Source organism: Acinonyx jubatus, chromosome D4 (genome assembly GCF_027475565.1).
Source record: "Acinonyx jubatus isolate Ajub_Pintada_27869175 chromosome D4, VMU_Ajub_asm_v1.0, whole genome shotgun sequence".
Classification (NCBI taxonomy): Eukaryota; Metazoa; Chordata; class Mammalia; order Carnivora; family Felidae; genus Acinonyx; species Acinonyx jubatus.
In genome coordinates, this window is record NC_069391.1 from 75,014,191 (window position 1) to 75,026,383 (window position 12,193).

At 44.1% G+C, this 12,193-nt stretch overlaps 1 protein-coding gene across 7 annotated transcripts in view; it reads left to right on the plus strand.

The window, feature by feature from the left end:
* Nucleotides 1-12,193, plus strand: part of PRUNE2 (prune homolog 2 with BCH domain) — a 266,301-nt gene that overhangs the window by 227,408 nt on the left and 26,700 nt on the right. For all 7 annotated transcript variants that reach the window (XM_053205246.1, XM_027041002.2, XM_053205242.1 and 4 more), the window contains exons 10-12: nt 1,194-1,273; nt 2,882-3,085; nt 11,767-11,940. In XM_053205246.1, the coding sequence (XP_053061221.1) occupies nt 1,194-1,273; nt 2,882-3,085; nt 11,767-11,940 (458 nt within the window). The remainder of the gene's footprint in view (nt 1-1,193; nt 1,274-2,881; nt 3,086-11,766; nt 11,941-12,193) is intronic.

Sequence of the window (12,193 nt, forward strand, 5' to 3'; positions counted from 1 at the left end):
TAGAATGCTAACACAAAGGTTTATCACGCTTAAATTTAGATTAGTGCCTACATCACAAGGACTAACCCCAGATGAGTGAAGTTACATGGAAGGCATCAAGAAGAACAGTGTATTGGGGCGCCTGGGTGGCTCAGTCGGTTGAGCGTCTGACTTTGGCTCAGGTCATGATCTCACAGCTCATGAGTTCGAGTCCTGCGTTGGGCTCTGTGCTGACAGCTCCGAGCCTGGAGCCTGCTTCGGATTCTGTGTCTTACTCTCTCTCCGTTCCTCCCCCACTCACAGTGTGTCTCTTTTTTTTTCAAAAACAAACATAAAAAAATTAAAAAAAAAAAAAAGAAGAAAAACATATTATCGCCAATGGGGATAATATACCAATGGGATATATTGAACAAGGGACAGGAGGTAAAAATAAGTCAAAGGGGATTCACTGTGAACAGTAGTCCTATGAGAGCATATGCATTTGTCGCAATTTTCTCCAGTATTTTCCTATTCTCCTACCCTGGGCTTACATATAAGCAGTCCGGGCCTCCATACCGTTTAGAGAGAAGAGATAATAGCTCATTACCAGAACTGTCTTCACCAACATGTAATTCACGACGAATCTTTAAATAGTCAAAGAAGGATAGAAAATAACATCAGTTGGTACCTTCGCAGGAACGTTAGGCACTTCGCATTGATTGCTTAACTTTTCAGCAACTCAACGAGGTAGGGGGTATATCCCTAATGTCCTGATAAAGAGAGAGCAGCGCAGTGTGCGTTCTCTGCCCAACAGCAATTTAATATGCTCAGATTTACACACAGGAAGAGATCTGTACGAAGTCGGGCCTGTCTTGACTCCAAAGCACGGATGTTGCCTCTGTTGTTGAGAACGTATGAAATGCCCACCTGAAGTATATTTTATTAGTTATTTGCTTTTCCTGTTTCTGATTTTTTTTTCCTCCTGTGGTGTGTGCTTACTTACACGAGTTGGTAGGAGAAATGGCTTATTATGTGCACAGAATAAAACTGGTCTCCATGGGTCTTAGTCGCAGAAAGTCTTAATTCTCAATGGGGCCACTTACACTAGCTCTGGCGCACATTGTGAGGTGATTCCAAGGGAGGTGAAAATGTTATCCTGGGATCTCTGGGCTGTCCTTTCAGGGAAAGATAAATCCCATACGATTGTGTACACGCTCTGCTTTGCTCTTTTTCAGACTGCTGTCAGAGGATGTAGGCATGGACGTCCCCCTGGAGGACGGAATGCTGAGTCCCAGTGCTGCAGACATGAGGCCTGGTGAGAGGAGCATTTCTTCATTTCCTTCAGGGGTGTTCTGTATCCCGACACTGTCATATTCAGTGAGAGAACCATTCCCTAGGCATCCAACTTGTGATTTCCGTGATAAAAGTGAAGGGAGAGAAAGAAAAAAAAAAATGTGTGAGGAGGGTGGTAGGCTCGATTTGGTTAATTTCAGGGTTGACGTGAATACCGATGCTGCCTCGTGGGGGCCGCCTTTTCCCTCCTGGGCCACAGCTGGAACTGCCAGTGTTTTCGGTTCCTGGGATAAGTAGCTACCCTATATCATCATACCAAATCCTAGCTCGCACCTAGGCTCACCATATTTGTACTTGACTGTCAGAATGTGTACAATTAAAAATGTTATGTCAAGGAAGCTCGGTATCCTGAGTGCTGAAACAGACAAACAAAGCCCTTACACACCACAGGTGTATAGCTCATGGCATATCCAAAGAGAATTTTAAATTTCCAGTTGCCTCCTACTCGCGCTTCTACTGAGGTCACCCTTTGCACCGTACCAGCTCCAGGATCGTACCAAGATCCTGAGCCCTGATGTTATCGGCCAAGCCTAGAATGGAACAAGAAAAAAGCAAGTCATTTTTTTTTTTTCTGTCCAAGTATTTAATAGGGCATTTTTCAAGATACTAGTCATGTGACATAATTATTTTTAAATGTTCTGTCTATGGTCAAATAAGCCTAATAGCCACCGTATGTCTACACCGCTCTTGAAGGTTCACAATGCACTTTGAATAACACAGGCATTAAGGCTATGGTTGTCCTATATGGTAGCAGTTAGCTACATGTGGCTATTTAAATTAATGAAAACTTAAGATAAATGTGGAAAGTTCAGTTCTTCAGTTGCACTGGATTCATTTCAGGTGCTCAATAGCTACATGGAACCCCTCATCACAAGACATTCTTTTGGACAATACTGTTCGGAGAATTCCTATAATACAGAAACCCAGTGTTTTTCAAACTTATCGGCCAATAGAAGCTTTCTTCAAGTATAATACATAAAAACATTACATGGAACACAGTTTGGGTGATGGTCTATACAGAGGAAAAAATTTAATGAAAAAGAAACAGTGTCACCTCCCTTAGGACAAGAGCCGAGTTAGAATTCTAGAATTGAGAGGTATACCAAGCTGGCTACAGATCATACCCAGAGTTGTCAGGAACTGAAGAGAAATATTTGAGGAGTAACTATGAACATAATAGATGGATAAGTAAAGTTCATAGCCTTCATTCCATAGGAGTGATGTCTACACGAACCATTATGAGATCTATGTAAGCTTAGCTGTTTTTCTTATGCATCATAAAAATTCAGTTCAACGTTACATCAGTGTCAGGTTCTTCCACCTGAACAGGGTAGTTCTGAAAACTGGCTCCCACTTTTTATGTTTATGTGGCCAGGGCTGATGTGGCTGGGATAAGCCCAGTCCTGAGGCCCGCTGGTCAAGAAAGGGATCCAAATGGCATATAAGGATTTTTAGCAGGTGTGCCTTTGCTTAAGGGCCTTAAAAATGTTTTTCACTGGGGCCCACACCCACTGTTGGCAGCCGCGTATACAGTTTAGTACTTAATGTTGCTATTTTTTTTCCTCTTTAGAACCTCCCAATTCTCTGGATCTTAACGACACTCCTCCTCGCAGGATCAAACTCACTGCCCCGAATATCAATCTTTCTCTGGACCAACAAAGTGAAGGGTCTGTTCTCTCTGATGATAACCTGGACAGCCCAGATGAAATCGATATCAATGTGGATGAACTTGATACCCCTGATGAAGCAGATTCTTTTGAGTACACTGGGCACGGTGAGTTGCCAAGTTGTCAAGCCCAAAGTTACGTGAGAAATGAAAGATTATTTAAGTGGCACGAGGAACAGATGTCCCATTTGGTTGCTGGTGGCTCCTTTCTGTGATTTCTAGAATCTTCTCTTTGCATCTCAGGTCATAGGCGGCTGTGATCGACAGTTTAGAGCGTGATAGCACAGGATGGTTCACAGAGGTTGTACATAGCCATTGCTCCTTTGTTAAATGCTTGTTCTCGGCAGGCCTTGTGCTAGGCACTGGGGTTGTGAGAACAGTATTACATGCTGCGTTATAAGAAAATTAGGGCTGGGTTTGCAGAAGCAGAGAAATTAGAGCTTACTAGTTTCTTTGTACAAGCGCCCACTATCTGGAATGTTCTTCCTTGAAGTCCCTTCCATAGCTGGCTTCTTCTCTTTATTCAGATCTTAATCAGTTGCCATCAGAGACCTTCCTTGACCTCTATAATCAAAGGCGCCTCCCACCCCCACCCACCCACCCCCACACCCAGTCACTTTCTATCCCTCTACTTATTTAAAAAAAAATTTTTTAATGTTTATTTATTTTTGAGAGAGAGAAAGAGAGCGTGAGCAGGGGAGGGGCAGAGAGAAAGGCAGACACAGAATCCGAAGCAGGCTCCAGGCTCTGAGCTGTCAGCACAGAGCTCGATGCAGGCTCGAACCCACGGACGGTGAGATCATGACCTAAGCCGAAGTCGGATGCTTCATCGACTGAGCCACCCAGGTGCCCCAACCCCTCTGCTTATTTTGTTTTCCCTGTGTCAGTAATTAAAACCTGTCATTTAACTATCGGGTTGCATAGTCTGCTCTGCAGAGGCAGGGACCTTATTAGGTTTGTTGCTATACGTCCAGTAAAGCAGGACGGAGGGAGGGATGACCTGGGGGTAATAGGAGAAGAATAAAAAGGAAGAAAAGTAAAAGTTGGTGGCTCAAACACCGACATTCCTGATAGGAATATCACTCTCATGTCGTTCCTTCTCTTGCTCAGTAAAATCGGGTTTGTTAAGAAATGTACAAACACAAAGCACTTGCTTTATAAAACGGCATTCCACAGTTTCTGCTTTACAGGGTGGCGTTTATAATATTTGAAATTCAGAGTGAGAGTATCCTGGCCACAGCTACTCCATTATGAAAACTATTACCGTCAAAAAGGAAACAGCACGGTGGAATGATGCCCTGATGCCTACAGCCGTGCTAATTCCAGCAGCATCATTTGTAAGAGAACGTAATTAGGAAATTCATCAAATTAGTTGAGTAATTCAATCAATGATCACTGAGGCCCCGGGACTCCTACCATGACGAGCACAGATTCAGACCCTGCCTTCACAAAGGATAAGGCTTTATTTCCTCAAGTTAAAAAAAAAAAAAAAAAAAACTGGCCAAACTACTTGTACTGTAGTTACTGATATGTAAATAGCGATTTTGTATTGCATTGGTACTGTGTTCTTGCATTGCTGTAGTTATCTGGGTGTTTGACTCTGTAAGTAGAAATACACAAATGGAAGGTGAAAGGGCTTGAGTTCATGTTCTTTCCTACCGTGTCAGAGACTCTTCCCCAGCTACTCTGCCCACCCCCGCCTCCCCCAGCCGCCCCAGCCCTGTTCCTGCTGATAGATGCCCACGTTGTAAGAGTCACGCCTTGACTCAAATCCCACAGAAGACAGCTGGGGTGTGAGCTGGCCCCTCCCTCTCTCCCCCTGTACCTCCCCGTTGTCATGGAGCTCCGTGCCACACCACATCTGAACCTTTTATTTTTATAAATAGCAAAAGTGCCAAGCAAAGTGGTGGTGGCTGAAAAAGCTGGTAATTAAAGCTGTCACTTGCTGACATCGTTTCCTTGTTTTCAGCTGACAATGTTTTGTTGAAAGAACCAGTTTACCAACCACAAGCCTACATTTAGGTCTTAAATTCAAAGGACAGAATTTTAATGTAAGTTGACTTTTAAAGCCCACTTTGATTTTCAAATATAAGATGTATATCCGGGCCCTGTTTTAAACAAACAAGAACGTGAAACGTTGAAAACACAGAAAGCCATCTGAAGAGCTTTGTTTTATAAACCTGCAGATATAGATAACAGACTGCGTAAGAGAGAGGACGACATTAAAGTCCCAGCTTACAAAGTAAATGCCTGAAAGCTGCATGTTTGTGGGTCTCTTGCATTTTGAACCAAGTGTATGCATTCTAAACACAATTGGAGTTTTGAAGGCAACAGTGTTTCAAGATGTTTGGTGAGTGATTCACTTAATGAACCCTTTCATAGTACTTACCATGTGCCAGCATTTGCGCTAGGTGCTTTATAAATATTAAGTATTTTATAAATATTAAGCATTTATAAATGTTAAGTATTTTAACCCTCAGCCCCGTGAATGTCCGCTGTATGGGTAGGAATCATGTTTGCCCCATTTTAGGATGAGAACACGGAGGCACAGATAGCTTAACAACTTACCTGAGGTCAGATAGCCGGTAAATGTCAGAGCCAGCATTTGAACCCGGAGCTGTTGTCCATGACTTTTGGGCCATGCTGCTTCTCCATAATATATTGACAGTGAATAAGAGGGGGTCTTTCACTAGATGAGGCTGACACACGCAAAGCCAAGCCTGGTAACCTACCCTTCCATTTATTTACATGTCTTTGTAGCCAGCCATTTTCATGACTCCAGGGCTCTTACCTTACCCAGCCCTTGAAGAACTCTCCTGCCATTTGCCTGTTTTATTCTGTAGCTGATAAGCAAACATTTCTGGCAGATTATTTGCCCACGTTGTGGTTTTACTTATGAAACACTTGTGAATCTCACTGTCAAAAAACATTAAACTGGCCTCCACTGCTATAAAATTTTCTTTAATAATTGTGTCCAAGGGGTTGGAAAATATCATTTGAAGGATTAATAGAATTGAGCTTGACTTCCTTTGATATTTACAAGTGCCAAAGATACTAAACATATGAAGATGCTGAGGGGGTTAGGAGGTCAGTCTTTCAGGATAAGGGAGAGCTGAGCCTTGTTATTAGAAACATACTTTGTTATATTAATTCTAGAAACTTAAAAATATCCTAAGGTTGGGGCGCCTGGGTGGCTCAGTCGGTTGAGCATCCGACTTCGGCTCAGGTCATGATCTCACAGTCTGTGGGTTCGAGCCCCGCGTCGGGCTTTGTGCTGACAGCTCAGAGCCTGGAACCTGTTTCAGATTCTGTGTCTCCCTCTCTCTGGGCCCCGCCTCCCCCCCCCCCATGCTCTGTCTCTCTCTGTCAAAAATAAACATGAAAAAAAGAGTTAAAACAAAAATATCTGAAGGTGAGAAATATGATGCACTATTTCTGCTTTCCAAACTCACCGTAGTTATTTTTTTTACCGTAATTCAGGTCTCAGCAAAAGCATTTCATACAAGAAATGGAAAAACGATCAAGAATTTTAGCCTGAATACTTCTGATAAGAATGTTGTAAGAAACATTTTTGTATTATTTTCCTCCTAGGCTCCTACGTCATGTTTAGTGACCTCATCTGAGCTCCCTTTTTCCAAAACTCACCCCTAACAACAGCCAGTTTTGGTCTGAATAAGGTGCTCCAACATTTTTTTTGCAGATAATCAGAGCCTGCAGGTGACCAGCTTGTAAAATCAGTTCCGTGTTTTAACTCCACACCTAAACTACTCACGACTAAAACAAGTGTTGATCTTGTTTTACCCACAAGCCACCTCGTGCCAGATGGTGCGGTCTGAAAGGACGATTTTCTCGGCGCTCGCGTTATGCTGAGTTTTATCTTCAGACAAACTTCCTGCCTGCTCTTTGTCACCAAAAGAACTTTACTTAAAAGCTTCCCAACTCTATACAGGATGTCTTTCCTGTAACGAGAGGAAGTTCAAACAGGGTCTGCTCAGGTGATGCACATCATCGGTGTCTGATCACACTGTGGAAAGCTGGTCCCCGTTCCCAGAGACACATCCCTGCTGGAGGCCACAGCTAATCCCACCTCTAGGGGATCCCCTTTACTCACCAACAGTGGGTCCCCCACGGTGTCTGTACAGCAAAGGACGTTCGGGAGCGTGTGTATCAAGTCATCTCTCAAAAGACAAAGGAAAGGGGCGCCTGGGTGGCTCAGTCGGTGTAGCGCCCGACTTCGGCTCAGGGCATGATCTCACGGTCCGTGAGTTCGAGCCGCACGTCGGGCTCTGGGCTGACGGCTCAGAGCCTGGAGCCTGCTTCAGATTCTGTGTCTCCCTCTCTCTCTCTGACCCTCCCCTGCTCATGCTCTGTCTCCATCTCAAAAATAAATAAACATTAAAAAAAATAATTTAAAAAAATAAGAAGACAAAGGAAAATGTTCCAGGTGACTCCTCCCTGGGGCCTAATTGACTTCAACCGTCATCGGGGAGAAAAGCTGGTTACTGAGGAAGGGAGACAAAGAAAATTTCTAAGCATTTCTTAGTGAAGAGGGCATCAGGCCAAAAGTTAAATTTGGAGGCCCTGGGGCCAGTTAAGTGAGTCCTGAGGTTTTTGAAAACAGAAGATGATGGCTTGGGTTGGGGGGAGAATGGTAATTTAGAGTAAAGTGGAAGAATTAGGATCTAGAGGAGATTGCTAACTCAAGGGAGTAAATAAAGCCATCTTCGCTTCTTACTGGCTTATACTGTTGACTTTTAGAAATGAACACTTTGAGAATGTACTGTGCACCCAGCTGTTAAATAATGTATTTTTCCCATTTATATCAACCAGAAGAAGGTGGGGAAGGAAAAGGAACTCCAGCATCTTGCCAGCTCTCCTTCTTTGAGGCCAACAGAGATAGCATTCCATAAAAGGGTCCACACTTTTATGCCAAAATGAGTAATAATGCTTGTTCAAAAACATCAAGTGCAGGAAAAGTCTTGTGTATTTGTATACATACATACTTTTAGGTAGAAGTGCCCGTTCTTACTATGAAACAAGGACCAAAAAACGTAGAGACGAATGTGAACAGATTCAACTATATAAACACACTAAGTTTCTGTTTGGAAAAAAAATATATCAATTTAAAAGCTCAGCACAGGGGTGCCTGGGTGGCTCAGTCAGTTAAGCAGCCGACTTGGGTTCAGGTCATGATCTCAGGGTTCGTGAGTTCGAGCCCCATATCGGGCTCCGTGCTGACAGTGTGGAGCCTGCTTGGGATTCTCTCTCTCTACCCCTCCCCCACTCTCTCTCTTTTTCTCTCAAAAATAAACAAGCATTAAAAAAAAAAAATTAAAGCTAAGCCGAAGCAGGAAATGAATTGCAAACCATGACAAAGTTCTAGATAAAGAACTTCAGCAAATCAGTAAGGACCACAAGAGGCAAAGGACCTTACGGGTGCCTCCCTGTCAGTAAGAGAAATATAAATAGCTAATAAACACTTAAAAGTGTTACCTTCTTTAATACTTAAAGGAATACAAATAAAAACAACAGACCGGTTTCACCATCAATTGTCAAGGGGTAAAAACTTTAATATCCTCCAGAGTTTTTGGAGGAAAACAACTCATATATTTTGGTGTGATACACTCAAGGACAAAAATATCCATAAAAACTTCAAGTGCTTCTAGTGTCTGACCCAGCATTCACCTGCTAGAAAGTTAACTTACAGCAACACGTGCACAAATGAAGTAAGATACCTGCACAAAGATACTTATTGAAGCAAGTTCTCTATAAGAACGACAACAAAATAGAACAAAACTAAAGTTCTATCACTGTGGGATTGACAAACTAAAAGACATCGGCAAAATGGAATACCCTAGGGCTACTCTTTATTTCATTTTTATTATTATTATTTTTTTGTTTTTTAAGTAGGCTCCATGCCCAATGTGGGGCTTGAACTCACAACCCACGAGACCAAGCGTCACAGGCTCTACTGACTAAACCAGTCAGGCGTCCTTCTGGGGCTACTTTTTAAAATGAGCAGTGTTTGGGGCACCTGGGTGGCTCATTCAGTTAAGCATCTGGCTCTTGGTTTCGGCTCAGGTCATGATCTCACGGTTTGTGAGTTTGAGCCCCTCGTTGTCAGCACAGAGCCTGCTTGGGATTCTCTCTCTTTCCCTTTTTGCCCCCCCCCCCCCCGACCCCGCGCTCTCTCTCTCTTTCTCAAAATAAATAAATAAACTTAAAAAAAAAAATTAAATGAGCAGGGTTTAGGGGTGCCTGGCTGGCTCAGTGGGAGGAGCATGTGACTTTTGATCTCGGGGTTTTGAATTTGAGCCCCACATTGGGGATAGAGATTACTAACAAAATAAATAAATAGGCTTTTAAAAAGATGAGCAGGCTACGGGGCACCTGGGTGGCTCAGTCGGTTGAGCAACCGACTTCGGCTCAGGTCATGATCTCATGGTTTGTGAGTTCGAGCCCCGCGTCGGGCTCTGTGCTGACAGCTCAGAGCCTGGAGCCTGCTTCCGATTCTGGGTCTCCCTCTCTCTCTGCCCCTCCCCCTCTCATGCTGTGTCTCTCTCTGTCCCAGAAATAAATAAACATTAAAAAAAAAAAATTAAAAAAAAAAAAAGATGAGCAGGCTTGATATTCGCTGAGATGAAAAGAACCCTATGCTATATTATTAGATACGAGCACAATATAAGAGAAAATGTATAGAACATGTAGAATGTATAGAATAATCATAAATAGGGTGGGGGGTTATGCTCGTGTGCATGTGCATAATAAAAAGAATACAGAGCAAACAATAATGAGTGAGAGCAGGACTGGTGATTATTGTTGTTTTCATGGACGATTGTCTGTACTGTTTGTACTTTTGTTAGCATCTTATTTTTCCAACCAGAAAAAAGAATACGGCGTACAATGTTTTTTAAGCGAGGTAGCCTCGATCAAAGCATGCAGAAAACAAAACAGTCACCCCACACTGATCACCTGGGTCAAGCTAGAGCAGGCCAGTGAGTCCCAAACAAGGATAAAGGCTGGTGGAAGGTGAGCTCGCTGCAGGGCAGAGCATGTATGTACAGGAACATTGAAGACAACCCACATCAGAGCCCAGAGCTCTGAGGGCGCGGAGGCCAGATGGAGAACAGAGTCCCAGGAAGGAAACTAAGATGAGCGTCCAAGGGCCCTCAGCCAAGAGGAAGGGAGAGCAGGAAAGGAGTCCAGACAGGGAGTCCAGTGCAGATGGATGGATCTGCACCAGTGATGCAGAACTTGGGCTGCAACCAAAGGTTGCTGCTTTCCGTCCTCGGTAAGACGAGGGGCACTGGTGGGAAGGCAGAGGAAGCCAGAGTGAGCCTGCCTGTCTGGTCGCTGTTGGTGTTGGCAGAAAAGGCTGGGACTGCTTCCCAACTGGCTTTCAGTTTGCAATTCTAAGTCACAGATAATTAGACATGTTTGAGTGTGTCTTGAGGAATCTTCCAGAACATGATGGCTTTGTTGTGGTCCCCTTACAGAGTACCTGTATTTTCAGGAACTTGTCCAAGCTTTTCTCTATTTACCCAGCTGCCTCAGTTTTCACTGGGTGCTCTGGGCAGGTTTCTAAGCTAAGCGTGGAGTTGGTTGGTGGAAGTGGGTAACAAAGGTGGTTCACGCACAATTTCCAGGCCCAAGGAATTCGCAGCCTCATGGTAAAATGAAGAGAATGAGACAGTCACACATGCAGGGTACAGTGTGATAGCAAATTAGTTCAAGCTCAGCTTTTGTGTGGGCAGGTCCATCATGCCTACTCCTCTGCCTGATGCGTGGTAGATAGGAATAATATTCGTATTATCGAAGTGCCATAAAATAAATGTAAGTACAATGTAAATGAAAGGTCTTTTCCCACGAATGAAAACATAAGAAGGATCGTACCTCACAGAATTATGGTGAAGGCTATAACTAATCTTTTCCTTCAAATTACTGAAACATACAGAGAATAACCATTGTTAAACTCTACTCGTAGTTGAAATAGAAATGGAAACAGCTGCTCTTTCAAAAACTTAACATGGTTGCTTGTTTGGGGATGCACGAGACTGTGCAGTAAATGTTCCCCCGAAGAATGCTCAGCGGGCTTTGGTATTGCCCCATGTACCCACAAATAGGAGTCTGATGAGTTTTTGGTCTCAGAGCATTTCTGGTCTACAGAGTTGTCTGTTTCTTGCTTACTATGAAATCTTTCCATAGCGTATTTTGAAAACTCCGTAGGAAGTAACACCATATTTCTGCCCAACTTCACTCCCAGTAGGGAAGGGAGCTCAACTCCTTTGTAAGAGTCTTAGGGTTGTGGGGGGTCGGGGGAGGGTCTAGGCTGGTGGTATCGAGATACCTAACACACAGGATACACCAGGATCTGTGGCCCAAGGGAAATAAAATGATCTGTGCCTGATAAATAGACTTTCACCCCATGAGGACAGTGTACAGGTCTTCAACCTGTACGTTCAAGGATGAGTTGGTAGCAGCCTATCCACCCGTAGCCCACCAACACGGGGCATCTCTAGCCCTGCATCTGTCAGCAGGGCTGAGCTTGGCCTTAAGCTAAGGCCTCAGCTTGGCCTTAGCATGGATTTGGTCGTTCTCTCAGTCACTAAATAAGACCTCACTGAGTATCTTTTATGTGGTCAGGATGGTATTCATCTGTATAAGGGCTGTCTGTGCCAAACAGAGGGTGCCATCAGGTTGACTCTGCCTCTGCCAGGAGATGGCCCGTGGTGGAACTGCCTCAGCTGTGGAGTCTTGCTCCTCAGTCCTGCTCTGTGCTTCCCTTCCAGAAAGTTCCACAGCTAACAAAGATTCCGGCCAAGAGTCAGAGTCCATTCCAGAGTATACGGCGGAGGAGGAGCGGGAGGACAACCGGCTGTGGAGGACCGTGGTGATCGGAGAACAGGAGCAGCGGATTGACATGAAGGTCATCGAGCCCTACAGGAGAGTCATCTCTCACGGAGGTAGTCCAGCTCTTTGCCACTCTGGGAGGTGGCGAGGAGGGCAGCCGTAGTTCTTTACTGGAAAAATGAAAGTAGGGTTCTCTGAGGCATGGCATCCTCAAAACCCTGTTCTGCAATCGATGTTCAGGGGAGTGCAGAGCCAAGTGCATTACCTCATACGCAACTCAATAAACAGTGGGAAGCCCACTACGCAAAAAATAGCTTTCCAGTGTGAAAACTGCTTTTCACACCGCATATCTGACAGCGGTAATCT